Raw genomic sequence first — 22209 nt, forward strand, 5'->3', positions numbered from 1 at the left:
TTAGTCCAACACATTTGAAGGGCATCAAGTTGAAGAAGGCTGGTTTAAAGGATTGTCTCAACTGATCTAATTACAGAGTATTTATACTTCTAAAGAGTGGCTCCATTCTATTTTTCTTTCCCAGGCGTATTTAAGGAAATTAGACTGTAAATTACCCAGATATTTTAGTAATGACATTCTTTAAAATTATGTGTTGCTGAGCTTTACTATCGTATGCATGTCCTTCTCTGAGCAAGAAAAAGAGGCTGGTAAATATTACCTGAGGTTTCAGGGTTCAATCAGATCTCTTATATTAAGTGAAGTGAGAGCTTTTGTCATGTTGTGTATTACATTACATTACATTAGACCTTTAAAAATGTTGACATGCATTAAACTTGGAATGATTGCCAATTCATGAAATATGATGAGATTTATGACATCTTTCTCTAACTCCATTTTCAGTGTCACAGATGCCTTGAATATGGAACTTGATTGAAAGGTTTCACAAAATATGCACTATTTAATTTAGAGTTTGACTAACTTTGCTCCGACATTACTCCAAGCGGCATTTTTAATGACATTTAAATTATTACATTTATGGGATTATTGGCAGAAAAATGCTGGTGGGGGATGTACCAAACAATTTAAGACTCTATTGTATGATCGCTTCTGTTGATGTTGAAAAATGTGGAATTCGTTGCTGATTTATTTGCCTTTTTATTATTATGTGCCTTTTTTGAGTAGGAAAAAGATGTACGGAAATGGAAGGAAGAGTTGTTGGACCAGAGGCGGCGGATGATGGAGGAAAAATTGCTCCATGCTGAATTTAAACGTGAAGTGCAGTTACAAGCAATTGTGAAAAAGGCACAAGAAGAAGAAGCTAAGGTGGGACACATGGATTAGAAGCAATTGTTTTACTGTATTTGGTGGACAGGTGCCATTCATTTTAATGGCTGCAATTTGTGTGAAGAGAGGCTGAGGCTCTAATTCTGTGGTCGACTCTCTACTTTGCATGCAGGTGTGTTCAGGTAGGGTTAGGAAAACGTCTGTCTGAAACCCAGGGAGCTGTTGTACTGTTTGAGAAGACAGTACTCTTTGCTATGCTATTATTTAAAAGTAAGTTGATTTATTAATCACATTAATCTTTTTTTTTTTTTTTTTTTAAATCTCTATTTGAATTGGTAAGAGAATGGCATAAAACTTAAAAAATTCTCTTGAAAAATTGACCTGGAAAAGTAATATTGTCACTAGAAAAAGTTACTGGTTACAGTACACCAATAAAGTAGAATAACAGAATCATAGAGTTGGAAGGGGTTGCTAAAGTAAACTATTTTAGTCCAGTGCCTGTCTTGGAGGAATACACAGTTACAGCACTCTTGTAAGATATCCATCCAACCACCATTTAAAAACCTCAGGAGAAGGATAGTCCACCACTTTCCCAGTCTATTCCGTTGTTGAGCAGTTGTTGTAAACTGCTTAGAGACTGCTTAGGAGGTATGAAACAGTATATAAATGAAGCTGCTATTAATAGCTGCTAGCTGCTGTTCTTACAGTAAAGAGATTTCTTTCTAATGTTTAGCTGGAATCTTTTTGCTTATAATTTAATCCGTTGGTTCATGTTGTAGTTTCTGGAACAGCAGGAGGAAACTCCCATCTTCTTCAGATGTTTAAAGATGATTCTCACATCCTATCCCAGGCTTCACTTCTCTAAGCTAAACATATCCAGTTCCCAAAGTCATTCCTCCTAAGGCTAGGCTTACCATACATTCGATCATCTTGGTCCGGACACATTCCAGCTTGTTGAAAGCCTCCTTGAACTGTCATGCCCAGAAATGGACACAGCATTCCAGATAAGGACTGATCAAAAGAGAATAGAGTGGCACTAAAATAGCCATATTTCCACTCTTTTCCTTTGTTTTTGAAATGTAACTCCGTTTCAGCTCATATTGTCATTAGAAGTGGAGCCAGCAGAAAGTTCGTTACAATAATTACATTACTTGTAACATGTATCTTAGTGGCCTGTTGATTGTAGATAATGATAATACTTATTACCGATTCCTTCCAAGCTTTGGGAAGGATGTGACCTTTTCATCCCACAAAATATATGCCTTGTTTGGTGACTATAAATAGAGAGTTCTTTCTCATTCTTTGGCTGTGTGTAATTAAAATGTATATTGTGTTGCATAAGATTCATTTATCCAAACTACAGTGATCCTATGCAAAGGGACCTTGTATTACCTTTGAAAGAAAGAAGGTGGTAGCATGAGCTTTCATAGAGTCTACTTCCTCAGATGCATGTAGCTAGCCTACAAAAGCTCGTGCTACTAACTTCTTTCTTTGCATACTGATTTTCCAGATTAACATGGATATATCTGTGATCCTAAAGTGATCCTAGAAATGTGATTTTCTTTGCTGCGATGAAGTGGTTGTGATTTGTGTGTATGGTTTTGTCATGTTGGGTTTGCTCTCCAGATCAGCAGTAAAAGTTGAATCTTGAAGTGGAAAGCACTGTATGCAATCTTTGGTCATATATATATATATATATATATATATATATATCCATCCACTGTAGTTGAAGGTCCTAAGAACAGCGCAGTTGGCTCAATCCATTAGTGTAACGGATGCTTCTGTCACTCCGTTTAGAACAGCTCTCTAATTTGGTTTACCTTTGTCGCTGCCTTGTTACGCTCATGTGGCTTCTGTAATTAAATTAATGTAACATTATTCCAAACTAAACAGATGTGTTAAAATGTTGCATATGTTCAGCTCTAAGATCCGCTGTCCCTTTGGTCTTCAAAGATCAAGAATAATTGTGTCAAAAGTACTAGATGATGTGAAGTAGAGGAAGAAGCCAATGATTTCTGTGGTTGCCTTCCTTTGTCTCTTAAATTCCCATTGCTCACTGCTCACTGAGCCACAAAATCCATTCTGTTAATGTGTTTCACTCAGTAAGCAAAGCAGAAAATCTGAATTTAATTTTTTCCATCTAGTATGGGGCTGGTGAGGGTGCTACAGATGTGGTGAAGTAGATGTCCTTGTGCCAGCAGTTTTCATGCTTTTGTAAAATGCTCTGCAACTCCTGTTACATAAATTACATTACTCTTTAAAATTGCAGCTATAATAGGGGCTAGCTACTTTGAAGATTGAAAATGAAGTAATTATTTTTAAAAGTAACTTCCCGGGTTGAATGGGCAGCACAGGGTAGAGAAGAAATATACTTATGCCATATCACCTCACCCTTCAGCCAATGTTCGCACCATATAGTGAAGATACCAGCTTCAGATGTAGCACTAGAAATGTCCCTCCCTTTCACTTGTGGTGTCTGTGTGTGTGTGTGTGTGTGTGTGTGTGTGTGTGTGTGTGTGTGTAGGAGGGGGAAATCACCATTACTGGATTGATGGCGAAGGTGACCACGAGACCTTTGTAAGGTAGAACCTTGTTGAAGGAAAGGTCTGCTTAGATGGAGAAAACAATCTAAGTTCTTAAAGATTTCAGGTTGCATCAAACATGCACAAGGCATTTAGGTGTATGTCTAAAACATCTTGACACGTTCTGCTGACAAAAGGATGCCAGTTTGAACACCAACAAGAGATAGAAAATAAATAAGTGACACGCAGAGTTTGAAAATACTGCTTGTTCTTGATAGGTGAGTTTGTATGGCTTTCTTAACCTTTTCTTGCTCAACTACTGTCACTCCAAACTGAGAGACAAGCTTGGTGTAATTGCTGATCAACAGTAGACCCTGAGCATGTGTGCTGGTATCTACTTGACACAGCATCTTCCCAAATAAACTACGCTGTTCAATCTATGTTAGTAGATTAGTAGTAGTACTAGTAGTAGTACTAGTAGTAGTAGTGATGGTTGTCATCTCCATTCATGAACCTTAAAGGATTCATTTTCCCCTACAGTGTTCATTCTGCACACATCACCCTAGCAGATAGGAAATGATGTAACTCTGCATGCCTTCTATCTCATACACCACAAGTACATAAACCTGACACAAGGGAGAGACTGAGATATGCAGCTTGGGGTCTGTTTTTTTCTGGCCTTAGGCTTACAATTGGGAAATAGGTGCAAAGGGTACTCGACAAAAATGAAAAGGGCACTTGGCACAGAACAGCGTGGCCTCACAATGCACATGAAATCTCAAACACACGGCTAGGATATCTGTGCCTCAATCTCCAACAGATCCCTTTTCCCTACTCCTCCTTGGGGGCTCTGGATATAAATACTTGACATCAAACTCCACTCCACACGATCCCACCAAACGTGAGCTCTTCCAGCCAGCTCAGATGATCTGCTCTTAAGGAAACTGCGGCCTTTTTGTTGCTTGTGTTGCTGATCAGAAGGCCTTGCGAGTAATTTAATTAAGCTTTTGTTGTGTCTCGCCAAATTAGTCACATAGCCCCATCATTCTCTTCAGCTGTTCCCAGAGTTGGAGACTTTCCCAGTTTATGCACCAGATCTGTGCCCAGAGTTAAAAATATCACCACTGGCTGCTGACTCATCAGCTGAGGCTTTTGGACTTCTCAGTGAGAGCAATTTGTCAGCCAGTGGGGATATTTACATGGAAACATTTACTTCTTTTGAGCCACTTGTGTTGGTTTCGTCCAGAACGAGTATATTTTTGTAGCATTTATCTTATTTCTTTGCCTCAAACATCTGCTTGAATGGAAGTCGTTTGATAGGGCTCTTGCAAACTTGTACTAGAAAGTGAACTGGTTATATAGACCGCAAAGCATTAAAGTGCTGATGAAATGGCTGCAACTTCTCCATTCAACTTGGTTGAGTTGCTATCTCTAGTGTCTTATAGTTGGGATGGTGACACCTTTCACAGTGCTTGGCTGAACTGATGTGATGGATGGAGAAGGTTCGTGAACATTGTAATCGTGGGATGAATGAAACCACCATACTGTTTGCAATCCGTCTTTTTATGCAAGAAGGAAAAGTTATCTGTCCAAGTTTAAATATCCAAGAGATGAGAATAGCTTTTTAAGGCAAAGGCAGAGAATGTTCAGTGACCCCAGGACCTGCACCCCAACTTCTTGTTTACTTCCTTGTAATATAAAGACCTCTCCTTAGTCTTAAATGGATGTTGGGGGCAAAGATGTGGCAAAATGTCTTCACATGCCCTGGGGCACATTTTTAAACTGAGGAGAAAGTTATTTTTTTATAAAATCCAAGAATGATAAGGTGAGGCCTTCCTAGTTTCCATTGACATGGGTGTTATTTGCTGTCCAGTTGATGATAACCTTATGAATGAGAGACCTCCACAATCCCTGTTCATCAACTGCTCTTCTCAGATCTTGCGAACTCAAGATGGCTTCTTTGATTGAATCATCCCACTCCTAATGTGGCCTTTGTCTTTTCCTACTGCCTCTCCCTTTTCCCAGCATGATCATCTTTTCCAGTGAGTCACGTCATCTCATGATACGTTCAGAGTGTGAAAGCTTCAGTTTAGTCATCTTAGCCTCTAGTGAATGTTTGGATTTGATTTGCTCTAAGACCATTTGTCTTTTTTAGCCATTCCATGGTGTCCATGGAACTCTTCTCCATCAGTAGGTCCCCCTAGGTCTGCAAAGGGCAATGCTTCTAACCCATGGTCCTATTGCCTATTCTTGCTTTAGATCTAGTCTGGGAAGAAGTATAAGGAGATGGGGAAGCAGTGGGGCAGACAGCCCTGTAGGAAGGCTGCAAAGTGGTTAATTGAAAAGGACCAGCATGAGAGAAGAAAAGCTGGAGGAAGCCTGGGTTTGAACAAGCCAACCAATAATTTGGCTTCAGGCTTTTATATCAGTTGTGTCACAGATGTATGTGGTCCTTTTTATTGTTTCAGCCTAATACTTAACAATCTTTCATGGTTTATATTCAGACTTTGGTTTAATTGCAGGTAAATGAAATTGCCTTTATAAATACTTTAGAAGCCCAAAACAAGCGTCATGATGTTTTGTCCAAACTAAAAGAATATGAACAAAGGCTGAATGAATTGCAGGAGGAGCGCCAACGAAGGCAGGAGGAGAAGCAAGCCCGTGATGAAGCTGTTCAGGTATTCCTTACTTTTACAAATGCAACAAATCATTACAGTGATTGGCACAAAAATTGCTTCTGAAACTTTTATTAACTTTACTATCATGTTGCTTGGAAACAATACAGACTGAGTCTCCCTTATTCAAAATGCTTGGGAACCAGATTTTGGATCTTTTGGCAGGGGGGATTTTGAAATATTTGCATATATATAATGAGATATCTTGGAGATGGGACCCAGATCTAAACATGACATTGATTTATGTTTCACATACACTTATACACATAGCCTGGAGGTAATTTTATACATAATATTTTTAATATTTTTGTGTGTGAAATAAAGTTTGTGTACAGAGAACCATCAGAAAGCAAAGATGTCACTATCTCCTTCACCCATGTGGAAAATTTAGGAAGATTTAGGATTTTGGAATTCTAGATAAGGGATACACAACCTGTATAAAGTTTGTTTTATAAAAATATTCAAAAGAACTGTATCAGGGTAATAAAATGGCCCAGATGTTCCTCTGGAAGAAAAGGCTCTAAATAGCTTATAGTCATTGTTGGCTATGCATTACATCTAGTATTATAGGCAAGCAGTGGGACTCTGAGTACAAATTGCTGGAGAGTATGAGAGTGAAGAAGCATTTGTACTCATGACCTGTTTTTGTGTTTCCCAAAAGCATCTGATTGACCATGGTGGGAAAGGTAGCTGGACTAGATAGGCCTTCTTCCTGATCCCTCATGTCTATTCTTATGAACGTGATTCAGAACTGCCTCCATGTTCAACTCATATTACATTCAATGTTGTCAAATGTTCTTGTGCCTGAAGCTCTTTGGCCTCTATTGAAGATGACTCCTTCAACAGAGAAATGACGGTGCTTCAGTTCACATTTAGGAACCTTGGACTTCAATTGCTTCTTTATTGCCCACTCAGATGTAACTTTTAAATATATGTGCATAGGCTCGATCGGCATGTATGTATATCAGTGTGATCTCATTGCAATGAGTGTATTGAAGCCTTTGTCCATTAAAACTATTGTCTGCTAAAAGTGACTTGTGTTGTGTATGTGTCTGTGTGGTTTAAACTGAAATGTTTGCACTGTAGGAACGTAAAAGAGCTCTGGAAGCAGAACGTCAAGCCCGAGTTGAAGAGTTGCTATTGAAAAGGAAAGAGCAAGAGGCTCGGATTGAACAGCAACGACAGGAGAAGGAAAGAGCCCGGGAAGATGCAGCCCGTGAAAGGGCCAGGTAGCAATCTTTCTTCTCTTCCATTTTGTTATCTTCAATCTTTTTACCAGATGATGTAAAAGACAAGTACACTTGGTTTCTGGATCTCATGGAAATGCTAAATTGATTTTCATGTATTTAATAAGGATAGACATTTTAATGTCAACATCCTAGGTGGATGACATGCTCATTTTGTGTTGACCCATTGTTTTGTCCTTCAGTGTCCTTTTGTTGTTGTTAATTGCTGTCTAGTCAGCTTCGGATTATGGCAACCCTATGAATAGGAAACCTCTAGGATACTCTGTTATTAGTACTAGACCCTGCTAAGGTCTTGCAGACTCAGAGCTGTGACATTCTTGAAGGAGTCTATCCACACGTGTGATCTTACTCTTTTCTTACGACCTTCTAGTTTACCAGGCTTTGTCATCTTTAGTAATGAGTCGTGTTGTCTCATATGTCCAAAGTCAGATGCTCTGATATTTTAATCATTTTGACTTCTAGGGAGAGCTCAGGCTTCATTTGCCCTTGGCCTTATTTATTTAGCAGACCATAGTATATGTAGAACTCTCCTCCAGCACCACATTCAAAATTTACTTCTTTTCCTTTCAGAAAATCCTCTTGTTGTATTTAGTGGATTATTATTAGGTTTTCTATTCAAGCATTGTTCTACAGAAGCATGAGCATAATACTGTTGTGTGACATTCTCTCAACCCCATAAAGCAAGGAGGCTTTGGGAAGCATACAATGAAAAAGTTGTGCTAGACAAATTGGTGTCTGAACTTCATAAGATTTGATGCGGATGCAGTGCCCTGAACAAGATATTATGTTCAGGGTGTAGACTAACATCGTTCCTTCAATCCTCTCTTTTATGGCGAACATTAGCTCACCCTAACCTTAAGTGTTGCACCAACATTAACTCCAACTGATATTAAGACTTGCAGAATATTTTGCATGCTCCAACTAAGGTTAGCATCAGTTGTAGCTAGGTCTTGATGTAGGATATGACTAGGAATTAAAAAGGAACATCTACAGGCAACTAGGCAGATATAGTGGAAGAGAGCACATGATGGGCTTGCTGTGGAGTACCTTGACCATCTGTAGTGAAGAGATTATGGCTGGATTTCTAACCAAACCAAAGATGGGGAACCTCAAGCATTAGACTTGGACTGTCATCAGCCCAAGATAGCCACAGGTCAGAGATGCTGGGAACTGTATTCCAGTAGTATCCGGAAGGCCACTTCTTCCATGCCCTTGCTCTCCATGCTTTTCTGAGACTAAATTTCCCTAACTTCAGTAGAGCCTACCTTTAAGTATGAGTCATATTAGCATTGGCCCAAAGTAAGGTGTATGTGTCTGAGTGTGTATAAGTAAGCATGTTCTACTTGGCTCAGTATACAATAATATCAGTTTTAGGTGTTTGGTAGATTTTGTTTTGAGTTGAATTCTGAAGCAATAAAGAAACAGTCTTCTACCCCATTTTATCAGTTTCATTGCCCTTCTGGGTCAACAGTATTGTTTATTTGTCACAGCTAGGTTTTTTTTTTTACAGTGCTGTTTTTGTTTTGTTCACAGTGAATACTGGCACAGGAGACACCTGCTAAATCCTGAAGTGTATGGACGTTCATTAAGCAGCCATGGGTCAGTTAGGCACACAAAGAGGCCTGTAACTTGAGAGCATTAGCATCTCTATTCCTGTGGTCTATGACTGAGGGATGGCTGTGGTTGATCAGGACTAGATTCTGCCCATTGTAGTTGACTGGCTGATTGATGCTACTGCATATTTTCTGTTTGCCCGACTGTTTCAAATTGGTCAGTAAAAACTGCAGCCTACTTTGTTCTGTTTCTGTCCACACTTATTCCCGCAGAAGTCAGAATTCATTCCATTTTGTTTGCACAGGATTATGTTTTAGGTTTGAAAGTGTTTTGTTTTTTTCTTAATCTCAAATATGTTTAATCTTATCTTGGTAGAGATCGAGAAGAGAGGCTAGCAGCTCTGACAGCAGCTCAACAGGAGGCCATGGAAGAACTGCAGAAAAAGATCCAGTTGAAGGTATACTCTGGAAATACTTGTATATTTCAGGAAATAACTACAGTGGACCCTTGCCTTATGTGGGGGATCCGTTCTGGACTCCCCCATGTAAGGCGAATTTCGCCTATGCTTGAGCCCCGTTCACTTGAATGGAGCTCGTGTGCATGGGTGCGTAGGCGTGCGCCCCATTCATCTGAATGGGACGCACGTCCCCTTGTGCCCCGCACGCTCCCGCGCGGCTTGAGCACATACACTCAAAGCCGCATATAGCACACCCACGTATAACGCAGGCGCACTATACTAGCTTATTTCAGTAGCATTTATTAAGCAAAATCCTACTGAATCTCTTTAGATTGCAAGTAGAAAGTGGCTGAATGGAGAAAAAAGCTTTGGGTGGAACATTCTAGCTGTTTTAAACTTGCTGTCTAGTTTTCCATACTTGATGGAACTTCTAGCTCCCTTTGGCTAAAAATTGGTGGTCTTTTTCTACTGGATGTAGAAGGTCTTCAGTCCACAATTCAGTTAAAGCTACCATACTTGGGAGTTGTCTGATGGAATATAACCAAGCACCAAGTCATCCGTCATAAAAGCAGTTTTTCCAAGATCATATTGATTCTGCACTTGAGTCCTTTTAATCAGTACTAATTCTGTATGGGAAAAAGAGAAGGGCAGAAGGATGGGGAAGGGATGTTATGTCAAGCTTGTTCCTGGATGGTGGAGATAACAGCAAGAGTCAGAAGGATTCTCAAAATAGGAAAGAGAGACAGAATACAAAGGATAATGCCAAAAATAAGGCACTGAAGGTTCCTAAAAGGCATGTCAGTGAGAAATAAATAAATAAGTAATTTTTCTTCACTGTTTGCTGTTTGGTACTCAGCATGATGAGAGCATTCGGAGGCATATGGAACAAATAGAGCAGAGGAAAGAGAAAGCAGCTGAACTGAGCAGCGGAAGGCATGCAAATACGGATTATGCCCCTAAGCTTACACCATACGAACGAAAAAAGCAGTGTTCGTTGTGCAATGTCGTGGTAAGGCTGACATTCTCTTTTTAGAATGTTTTCATTGATGAAGTGATTCTTAGGAAGGTAGAATACAAAACCCTAACAGGATGGCCAGGTGTAGATACAATGCAGCATCTGAAACTGGTATAGGAAAGCAGCTTCAGGGCAGGGGTGGGCAACCTTTTTGTTTTTATTTCTTTTATGGGCCATTGAGGATAAATAGTCAGAGTCTCTGTGGTGGCAGCAGATGGCACTGAGGGCAGTGTTGCTGATCCCAAAGCCATATTTTTCTTTCTCCCTTTTGGCCTCCCTCTTTTCTCTGTCACACCCTTCCTCTCTTTTCCAACACCCCTTTCTTTATCCCAACCCGTACACCTTGAACTATACTTTTCAGAGGACTTCTTAATTTTGGTTGAAGACATGTCTCTTCTGTCCTGCTGAAGTGTGATCCGTGGACCAGAAAGTCCCCAAGGTCCCATTATAAGTGGCACATGTAGAGCATGCATAGGTTGCACTGTACCTTTTGCTCAGAGAAAAAAAATGTTTCCCTTTTTCAGATTTCTTCTGAAGTCTATCTCTTTAGCCATATTAAAGGTAAAAAGCACCAACAAGCAGTGAGAGAAAACAGCAGCATCCAAGGACGGGAGCTTTCAGATGAAGAAGTGGTAGGTCCTTTTTTCTGTATCTGGTCATCTTTAGAATAGCATGGGTGGTTGCAGGGATTTAAACAATCTGTCTGAGTCAGTAAGCAATTGTTTTGCTTCAGAACTCATAACAGTAATGGATACCGTGGAGAATATATGTGTGTGTATTTCTACGGTGTATGTGTTGTATGTATGTATGCATGCATGCCTACAGAACATACATATACATGTATATGATAATATTTACAGGAATCTATTAGAGATCAGGTTCTGTTTCTACCTAAAGACATGCATCCAAAGTTTTAACTTCATATTTGTTTCTGATTTTTCTTTCTTCAAGAAATCCAAAGCAATGTCTGGATAGCTTGTGATTTCATATGATTTTGTTCATATATCAGCAGCCACAAACTTAGTTCTCACCCTGTTTTGGTCAGTGCAGTATCACAGTAGATTCAAACACTGATGCAGCTAAGATGTGTGCCAGGTTTGTGTAGATGTAGGTTGGTTTCCATTCAGTGTATAGAGCTCTGAGCAAAATTTATGTCCATCTAGAAATAAAATACCTTATTTCTCAGGTAAAATTTCAAAACAGAAAAGTAAATAATATATGTCTAAGAGAATAACCTTAGTTGTATTTGTCACTGGGTCCCATTTTATTTTTAATCAACGAAGTTACCCTTAGGTGAACACGCTCTTCCTACTTAAAGTTATTGCTTGCCATTTCTGATGCCTTCATGTTAAATGACCCTTCTTCTTTGACATATAAGACTTTATTTATACCACCCCTGACCTAATGAAATTTCACCTTTACCCTTCTGCACTTGACACTTCAGATCACATACACTTGATCTTTGACACATTTTTGTGTGTTAAATTCAATAGGAATAATAGCAGTCTGGTAGGAAATGAAAGAGCTTCTTTGGATAGGAAGTTCAACAAAAGAATGCCATAATGTTACTTGAGTTACTGTGACATTTGTCTTGATCAGCATAAAGTTTCAGAGGTTGAATTCAGGACAGGACTCAGTATGTCTGTCTAGCTGGTATTACTATAGGGTATTGTAATTTAACTTTTCACTTGTGTTAGTTTAAAGAGAAAATAGAAATATTTAGGAATTATATAAGTGGGGTTGCTTATATTTTAATAACAAGATTATATAACAGACATCCGTCTTTCCTTCTCCCTTGGGTACACCCACATTCGTATATTAATGTCCATCCACAACTCTTCCCTTTGTAATCTGTCTCCATGAGAGCATAGATTTTTCAGGTTTGCAGGATCTACTTTATTTTTCAGCATCACCAACTGGAGACACAAAATGGGGACACTATTCATCTGTTATGCTTTGGTTTCCTAATAAATAAGCTGTGTAACATTTGCCTTTTGGGAAACATCTTGATAATGTGCAGTTCATAAAATTCTAGAAATGTTAAGTGCAACCATTACACAGAAAGCTGTAGAACAAGATCCTTTTATTCAACTGGATGTATCGCAGAAGTTTTGTTTCACTGTAAATCAATGTTTGAATGAACAAATGAGAATGCACATTCTCTTTTAAAAATGAACTACTAATGGTGAGGTTGATTAAAGTAATTGATTTAAATACAGGCTTGGTGATATAATATGTCTTGATTTTAAATCAATTGACCATGAAAGTCTGGACACGTGAATTCCGATCTACGCTAGAATTGTGCTATGAGTAAAAGGTGAACTCAGTCAATTGTTTTTTCTCATCACTCTACCAGTCATGAAGAGGCAAGACTTTATCACTGTGGATGAAATGCTTCACCTGCTTGGCTTTTGCTAGGCCAGATCGAAAGTCCATCTGGTCCATGTGCACTTTCCTATGGTAGCTAATTCAATGCTTCAGGAAATCCACAAATGCTTTCTTATTATTACTTTCCTTGATTAGCCCATGAATGTCTATATTATAATGCCAGTAAAGGTGGAAGGTAATAGAAAGAGAGGAAGACCACATGCCATAAACTCAATCAGGAAGGACAAAAGTCTGAGTTTGTAGGACCTAAGCAGAGCAGTGGAGGACAGAGGGTCCTGGAGATGTCTGATCCATAAGGTCCCCGTGAGTCTGAGGTTTTCCACCCCTGCTGTAGGCTTTCTCCTATGGAACCCTGACATCTTTAGTTTGTTGAGGGATTTAAAATACTCTGCTAGATTATTCTAGTGCATTGTGAACTAGCAGAGACTATTGTGTTGCTTTTCAAATTAATCCCTTAGGATTCCACTTCCATCTGATCGGGCTGTGATAGTTGAAATGGTATCAATGACATTTAAGTTGATCTCAAACTTGTATAAACTGTGTGGTATAAATATACTTCATGTCAGTGCAAATAAATAAAACATAGTACCAGACCCAGTTTTAGTGGGTTCATTTAAATGGGGATTAAGACCACAATGACCTTTCTAGGGGAGGATGTTTATAAAAAAAACTTTGGAGCTTAAATATGCTTAAATGTCCCAATGACTTTACTGGGAATGTTTAAACGAACGTTTAACTCTTTCCAGTTAATAGCAATGTGCATAAAGTGCTTGACTTTTGTCAGGGTTTTGTCCATATTGTACTGATGAACACTTCACATCTCCTTGGTTTTAATGAGATGCTGGGATGTTTGTCTTTCATCAGCAGGTGTTCTGTGTCCTATGGAAACAGGCAACTTAATGTAAAGAGTTATAACAATATGAACTGCAGTGTCCAGTGTCTCTTAGGCAAACATGCAGCATTATCTCCTGCTGCTCTACACATTTACATACTTAAAATAAACAAAATTTAATCCAAAGACCTACAAAACTAGGATTGTATGTATATGAGCTGTTGGCACTTGTGTTCCTCGTATCAAACTGCCTCCCTTCCCAATTTGAATGTTGTACAAGTACTGAAACTTCCAGGATTTTCAGGAAAAACTTTGACATGGCTTGTTGCTTTTCTCTGCAGAGAGAAAAGGTCCTGGGGGTTAGAAGGGAGAATCTTGATTGATACTAAATCAAGCTTGATTTAGTATCCCTGTTTGGCTCCCAGCCACGATCTTATTATTTTTATTATGATTATGTGCTTTCAAGTCATATCCGACTTACAGTGACCCTAAGGCCACTGGGATTTCTTACCAGGATTTGTTCAGAGGAGGTTTGCCTTTGCTTTCCTCTGATGCTGAAAGAATATGACTTGCGCAAGGTCACTCATGACTGAGTGGGGATTCAAACCCTGTTCTCCAGAGTCATCGTCCAAAGTTCAGATCTTTGTAAAACTGGTTTAAGAGAATGTATTAAGAAGATTAACACAACCTACTGTGTATTGAACCAATTTAAGGCCCAGAAATAGCTCAGCTGCTTGGGCGCAGCCTTTTTTTATATATGTGTTGAACATTTAAGCTTTCAAGGAGGTACATATATTCAGGGCAGCTATGTGTGAATTTTGAAAATGATCTTATTGCCAGCAATTATTGGAAACATGGCTGTGATCGCCAGTAAATCATAGACAACGGCGCTGCAGGGTTCAGAGTGTGCTGTTGACATCCAATACTTTGAATGCACAACTTTCCCCCCACTTCTCTTCCACGCATTAGATATTAGGTCTGCCAACCTGGGTAATCCTCCGCTTTGATCGGTTCTTTGAAGAAGTGAGATTTGCTTGTGGTAGAACGTGTTATTACCCTGCTTTTCATTGAGACTGATGAAGCTTGAGGTTAATCTGAGTTGCAGCGACTGAAAGCTGAGAATGCTGAGAACTCCTGCTTTTGTGTGTGCGCCCAATATATTGGAGCATACGGTGTGTTTTGCAGCTATCCCATGTCATGTTACCAAAGGGGAGAAGGCCTCTTTCACCTCATAGAGGAAGATGAATGAATGTGTGTGTCGAATTCTTATCATTCAGGCAGCGATGTCTGTCAGGTTGCAGATTAGATCAAGAAGGATACTTGAGGAATGGTCCATTCATATTTCTTACTTAATACGAAGCGCGTTTTATCTTTTATCACTGAGCCGTGGGGGATTTCACCTTATATTTAACAATAACCTCCCTCTGAAGATAACATATTTAAGAAGAGTGGATTAATATTTCCTCCCTCCTGTGTTGTAGAAAAAGATAAATATATAGTTAGCCATGCAGCTGGGGATAATACTAAGTTTAAAAACTAGCGCTGGTTTCTACCTTGCTGCAGGACATCAGTGCTCTCAAGCCATGGACACTAATTCCAAGACTCATACAACTTTCCTGTCTGCCTTACTTGGTCACAGCTTGCTGGAACAAAAAGCTATTCACCTGCTATTTTTGGTTGCCTTATCGTGCCATCACTGAAAATAGCCAGAATATAACATTATAGCAGGGATGAGGTGACAGATTTGGACAGTAAGATTCCATCCATTCCTGTAAAGCTACTGACTTTGGCTTGGGTGCTTGCTGGGCATGGAATGAGCTGCTTTCATGTTGTTCATCCACTCTAAGCCATTTCTTGCTTGACCACAGATCCTGACATCAAAGAAAGCTTTGCTGAGGAAAATCTATATATTAAGGCATATTACTACTCAAACTGGTGTTCTGTAGACCAACTTGTGTCAGTCCACAAGCTATTGACCACCTGTCCCTGGAGAGTTTCCAGGAAAGAAAGAAACAGTTCTAGCCAGCGGGCACAATTATAGTGTTAAGGTACATGGATATAGTTAGGTTTGACAAGTTGAGGCTTCAAGGAACTTGGCCCTCCTTATCTGTGGATTTTTTTTATCCATGGATTCAATTATCCATGGCTTGAAAATATTTTTAAAATATATAAATTCCAATAAGCAAACCTTGATTTTGCCGTTTTAATTAAGGGACACCATTTTACTATGCCATTATATTTAACGGGACTTGAGCATCCATGGATATTGGTATCCACGGGGGGGCCTGGAACCAAACCCCAATGGATACCAAGGTCCCCTTGTACATTTGTCCTAGTTAGTCCTCAGAAGAAGTAATATGCTATGAAGGTTTGGATGGGGGAATTAGTACATATTTGTTAGATGAAATCAAATATACTGTAAACTCTTTTTTGACATGGCTATCTGTAAGTGTTCCAGCGCCATATGGTTACATCTCTGAGTGAGGACAAGAGAGCAATTCTGTTGTGTAAGCTTGGAGTTAACTAGTATGTTGGCTCCTCTTTTTCCACTCTGTCCTCTGTGACTGGTCCAAGAGGTTCTTTGACCAGTTTCACCTATAAAATTTTATGTGCCAAGTGATGGTACCTGAATTGGCTTTCCTTCCCTGTTTCTCCCTATAAATTAGATTGTACATTGGTAGGCATATATTATCTTGATAATCTCTGAACTATGCTGAAAAGATTAGGTGCTTAATAGCAATTAATATGGATATTCATGGCTGAAGAACTTTCTTTAGAAGAAAAATGTTCATGCCACATTAAATACATAGCATAGGAAGAAAGCCTATGGCCTTGCCATACCACCTCCATTTTTATCAGATAGTATTTGGAGAGGTAGATGCTTTATGAATCAAAGTACAGGTTGTTGTTACCTAGCTTATTAAAACCCCCTTTTTTAAAAAAAACATTGTTTAGTATGTAATTCTCTTTAAAAAATTTTTTTGTTCAATGTTCTTTATTTATTTATTTATTTTTGGTGACCATAATTGAGCCCTGGTAGAAATGCTATTTTCTGTGATAACCCTTGTCCCTTTACCATCTCTAGGAACACCTGTCATTAAAGAAATACATAGTGGATATATTGGTAGAAAGCTTGGTTACAACAGAGCCTTTAAAAGATGGTGAGGAGAAACAGAAGACAAAAAAGAAAGCCAAGAAACTAAAAGCACGGATGAACTCACGGTACTGGCATTTTTTTTTTTCATTTAGTTTTGTGTATGTAAAGCTTCTTTTTTACATTTTGTCCTTCAAAAAAAATGGCTACGATTTTTTTTAAAGCTTTGAAGTTATTTGCTTCAGGAACATCTTGAAAATAACACTGATGAGTCTAATTTATGGCCACTTTCTCTGATTGAGGAAGAAAACCGAATATCGATCCAGAGCCCTTGCTTTCACCTGTTAAGAGCTTTCCTCGTAATTGGATACTAGAGACCTGCCAAAACTGTAGCCTCTTCTAGCATACAATAGTATGTTTAAGTATGTGTAAACCATGCCTATTTTTCTTCCGAGCTATTGATTTTTAAAATAAAGTATCAAAGAAAATCAATAGTAATCAACAAATAGAAGCCAGTCGGCTGGAGTGTCAAATCCCCAGGCTGGGTTTAATCAATTTTGTTGCCTGCCACAACAAGGAAAAGTTAGACATATCTTAAAATGGAAAGTGAGTTGTCAGACCTGCCGTTTGTCATTGCCCTAAAATGTGACATCCACGTATCAGAATGAAAAGAGGGGCATCATTCTATCATGAGCCGTTCCACTTGCCTCGGAGCTGCAACGTCTCTGCCGGAGGTTATCTCCATTCAATATAATCTGTCATTGATATTGTTGTTCTTTAAATGACTCCCTATTTAAAGGATCCCTTTCACTTAGTTGAAATCCATTATAAGCAATGAAATATTGTCACCGCTGTTTTTAATTGTCTCGTGTGTGCGTGTGCGAATCAGTTCAATGGCATTGTTGTTATACTGTATATAACGTCCTATGGTTTTAGCAGTTTTATTATGTGGTAATAAAAATTATTTTGCATTCACATAGTGAATCATCTCACCTTTTCGTTTCCATCCATTTGCTTCTCTCGTGTTTTCACTTTTAAAAATGCAAAAAAACCCAACAAACCTGTGCAGCCAAAGCAGGCTTATTATTTAGTCTGCTACGGCTTCTAGACAAGTTAATGTTTTTTCAGTAATTTGATATATTGGTGCAGTTGTAAAAGTACGTGTTTGGAGTTGCATTATCTATAATGCATTTTGATAAGCATTTTAGCTATTAATCACCCCACACTTAATTGCATAACACATTACGTTATTATCATTATTATTATTATTATTATTATTATTATTATTATTAATTGCATGATGTATTAATTGCATGACACAAGCATGATTCTATGATTACGGTGCAAATTTTCCCAGCTTAAGAACAAGAAGAAAATGATTAAGCATTGTATCAAAATAGTGCTACTGGATATTTAGCAGTGAATTGGTGTCTGAAAACACCTAAGTTGTAAATAGCAGGCAAATGGCACGGTGCAATTGAAGTCATTGGTTGATTTGCCAGTGGTTTTCTAAGGCATATGAAAGTCTCTGATTTCCAAAACTGTTGATTGTGGTTTGGGCTGAATATTTTAAAATGGTTTCTTTTCTGGAAGATAAATCATCATGGAACTTTGAGAGAGCTGCAGCTGAAGCAGCAATACATCACTTTTGCCTTTTAAGATAATTTTGTGTTATTTTATTGTATGTTCATTTTCCCTTGTTGTCTTCTTAGGGAACCAACTTGTCTTGGTTTGTTTCCTGTTGTTAGGTAGAGAGATGGAATAAAAACATCCCAATTAAGTAACAGTAAATACACATACACTTCCAATATTTTGAATCCGCTTTTAAAAAGGTTCTTGCTGAATAAAAGCAATACTGGAACAGACAAAAGGTTTATAGAGTCCCAACTTGCTGTTCACATGGTGGCCAGTCAGTTGCAGAAGGGAAATCCATATCAGGACAGGAGCGCAAATGCGCCCAGTCTCCCGTGCCCCATATCTCACCATTTGGAGTATCACAGAAGCTGAAATAAAATGGATAGGAGATAACCATTTGTCTTTTCTGGACAAATAAATTATGTTTGCAAAAATAATGAAATGAGCTTGAATGTGATCTTAGATGGGGAAATGGGATTATCTAAAGACAGAGGGTACATTAAGTATCTTGGGTTAGGCAGAGAAATGAAGACCTGCTTACTCTCCAGCCACCAAGGGGGAAAGTATGAACCGAACAAGGAAGATAATTAAGGGGCAAAGGATAGCCCAGGGCATGTATTTGGCGAAGATAAATATTTGCAGAATATACAAAAGCTACTTCTCACTGACTTTGTGCAAACTTGAAAATCAACTTCCTTGCTTGTCACTCTAATCATGTCATGTCTCTCTCAGAATCCTTCCCTTTCTCCTCTTAGATAAAGGTCAAGCTTTTCATCCTTGTCTTAAAAGCTTTTCATATTTCTGCCTCTCCCTACATTACCCACCCATGTCTCGCTGTCTATCTGTCTGGTGTACCAAATCTGCTTAGAGAATCTAACAGGTTTCAAGAATGACTAGGAAGAGTAAATACAAAGTACAATTACATTATTTCCCCCTCTTTGCAACATCAAAGGAGGACGTCTCCAGTGGATCCGGATGACTATGAATTGATGTATTTTAAAGCCTGAGTTGTACAGAAAATGGGTTGTGTCAAGATCTCTCTCTATATGACAGAAAAGATTGGCATAGTCGATTAACTCAGACTGTTGGACGTTAAGTGTGATTCTCATCAACGTTTTTGCAGTTTTGGTACAAGTGACATGGATTTCTTAGTTCTTTGGTTGCAAACAAAGCGGAATAGACAGTGTGGACATAGTACTGATTATTTCTAAACAGCCTTAACTCCATTGCAGGATTGTTGTGGAAATAAAAAGAGGGAAGCATATTAGATGCCCTGAGCTCCTTGGAGGAAAGCCTAGATAAGAATATCGCAATAATCAATATTCCCAGTTTCAGTCACCGTTAATTTTAATATCAGCAAATAAGATGCACTACAGCTCCTTTATTACTTTAAAAACAAACCAACCTATATCCTTCCTTTAATATGAATAATTGTAAGGGACTAATGAAAATTATGGAAAGCAGTAAACATCAGGCTAACATGGTGGAATGAATGTGCAGGGCAGGGCAGACAGATATGATCACTTCAGCAGAAACTCAAAGGAGGAGTGTAATATACAATGCAAAAAGAAGTAAGCCTTAAAACAAAACAAAAAAACCCTCCAGAATTGGAGATTGTTACTGATAAAAAGTCATCCTTACAACTGATGGTTCTGGAAATTTGGTGTTAGGCACGAGTTACCAGATGTCATCTAATCTTGGAAGCAAAGCAGGGTTAGGCCATATTATTTAGTTAGAAACTATCAAGGAATCCCAGGTGCGGTAGGCTATATTTCAGGGGAAGGCAATAGCAAATCTGAGTCTTTTTTGCTTATGAGAACCCTATGAAATTAATGGGATTGCAATAAGTTGATAGCTAACTTGAAGACACACACCAGTTGCACATGAATGTCTTATCTGTACGCCTTGTGCTTCTTTTCTTTTTTTTTTTCTTTTCCTAACTATTACGTTTTCAGTAAAATTGCCTTATTATTTTATAGGCTGTTTCTTTCTCTGTTACTCTTCCTATGTATGAGGAAACCTTGAAAAGAAAACCTAAACTTTGCAAGCCTTTCAATATATTTCTTCAGCATTTCTTTTTCTGGTCGCACTCTCCCTTAAATGTAATGCATCACCCTCCTTAACAGCAATCTTTCAGAATAATAATGACTTAATTGTTATTAATTTATTTTCCTTAACACTAAGAATCCTGATGGTAAATCCCAACTGGAGTAGACCCATTCAGTCAATTGTTGCATGATGAATCAACACATAGATAAATCCAATGGATTCAGTGGATCTGCTCCAAATAGGACTAGCAATAGCAGTAGCCAGTATGTTTCTATACTAACTTAGGAATCAAGCCATACAGTGTTATATAATGGTGAGTCAGCTTGGAAATAGATCCAGTGCATTCAGTGGGTTGCCACACTTACGTCATGCCCCCTTATCTTAGGTTATCTTAGGCCCCATACAGACAGGCCAAAATAAAGCTGCTTCAGGTCACTTTGGAGGTATACTGTTTAAATGATGTACTGGATCATGGCTTTGGCACGGCTTCCGGACTTTTAGGACTCATGCATCATTTAAACAGCATACCTTCAAAGTGACCCGAAGCAGCTTTATTTTGGCCTGTCTGTATGGAGCCTTAGAAACTTGCTAGAATATGTAGGCATTAAGTCACTTGTTAAACTGGTGAATCATTCTTTGGCCAACGCTGGCTCGATCTGAGATAAACAATGTCAAAGAAACAATTGCCCCTCCTTCCCTCTGTCTCTTGCTTGGCATTGTGGTATTAAGCCAAAGTAAACATGGGTACTTTTTCATTGTCTGAACAGGTTTGTACTGCTGACTGCTGTGTACATTTTCCCTAAAGTGAAACAGCCATCCATACCTGGTTTTTCTGTCTATTGTTATTGTGTGGGGAAACTTAAAAGATTGCAGGATTGCATGAGTTGCTAGCACTGTTGAGAAAACTCTGAATGAGAGCCAAGTATGCATTAGAGTTTTTAGCCATTTTTTTTAAAAAAATAACTTTTACATTGATAATGACAGAATTTATACTCAGTGTTGATAGTATTTAGATGTTAGAGTTACCTTCATTCCATTAATACTATGCTTGGCAGTTAATGCTTATGATGCGCCAAACATTTCAGCATGAATTTGTTTTAAAAGGAGCAGGGCCTTCTACTAGGGGTGCATTATTGTTGACAAAATTGCCTTAGAATTGACACAGTTTTTGAAAAGAGCCACTAACTTCTGCTTTAATGCAATGTGCTTTAATGCAAGAACTAAAACAGTGAAAATATATGCTACAGAATGTATTGTGTGTAAATAACGACCATGATTTTAAAATGTTTCCTTCTATAGGGCGAAGGAGTATGAAAGTGTAATGGAAGCTAAAAACATTTCCTGTGATTCTCCATACAAGGCAAAGTAAGACTGAATATCAAATTTGGCATGCTGCACTCTAATTTTTTTTAACAATATCTTGTTTTAGACCTGTCAACATTCCTGATGCATTCTGTATAATGAGAGGATAGGTCCTTTTTCCTAGGGGCTTACAGTCAAACAAAAACCGACACAACAGGAATGAGGGGACTAAGAAATGAATCAAGTGTAGACTAGAATCAAATACACACTTCTTTCAGTTAGTTTTTAAAATAAAGAAATTCTTCAAAATAAATAAAATGCAGAGTGTGTCATATTCTCTTTGGGCATGATCAGATATCTTGTGGCCCTCCACATGTTGAATTTCTGACTCCCATAAACTATAATCAGTCAGGGATGATAGATATTGTAATCCAGCATCAATTGAAGGGTGACAGGTTTATCTCCTCTACAATAGGCTGTGTGGGATGTATTCCATAGAGAATTACACAGCTGGTAAAACCATCTCTGAGTATTCCTTGCTTAAGAAAACCCTATGAAATTTGTGGGGTCACCATAAGCTTGAAGACACAACACACACACACACACACACACAC

The 22209-nt window shown here is 38.5% G+C and overlaps 1 protein-coding gene across 6 annotated transcripts in view; it reads left to right on the top strand.

The window, feature by feature from the left end:
* SCAPER (S-phase cyclin A associated protein in the ER) overlaps positions 1-22209 on the top strand; it is a 134443-nt gene that overhangs the window by 39785 nt on the left and 72449 nt on the right. For 5 of the 6 annotated variants that reach the window (XM_089538500.1, XM_089538502.1, XM_089538504.1 and 2 more), the window contains 8 exons: positions 724-864; positions 5870-6025; positions 7109-7251; positions 9199-9280; positions 10137-10289; positions 10820-10927; positions 16601-16737; positions 21593-21658. In XM_089538500.1, the coding sequence (XP_089394626.1) occupies positions 724-864; positions 5870-6025; positions 7109-7251; positions 9199-9280; positions 10137-10289; positions 10820-10927; positions 16601-16737; positions 21593-21658 (986 nt within the window). The remainder of the gene's footprint in view (positions 1-723; positions 865-5869; positions 6026-7108; positions 7252-9198; positions 9281-10136; positions 10290-10819; positions 10928-16600; positions 16738-21592; positions 21659-22209) is intronic. The other variant, XM_089538503.1, reaches the window with a different exon arrangement.

This window comes from Sceloporus occidentalis, unplaced genomic scaffold (assembly GCF_023333645.1).
Source record: "Sceloporus occidentalis isolate IW3139 unplaced genomic scaffold, rSceOcc1.0.p SCAF_9, whole genome shotgun sequence".
In the NCBI taxonomy this organism is placed as follows: Eukaryota; Metazoa; Chordata; class Lepidosauria; order Squamata; family Phrynosomatidae; genus Sceloporus; species Sceloporus occidentalis.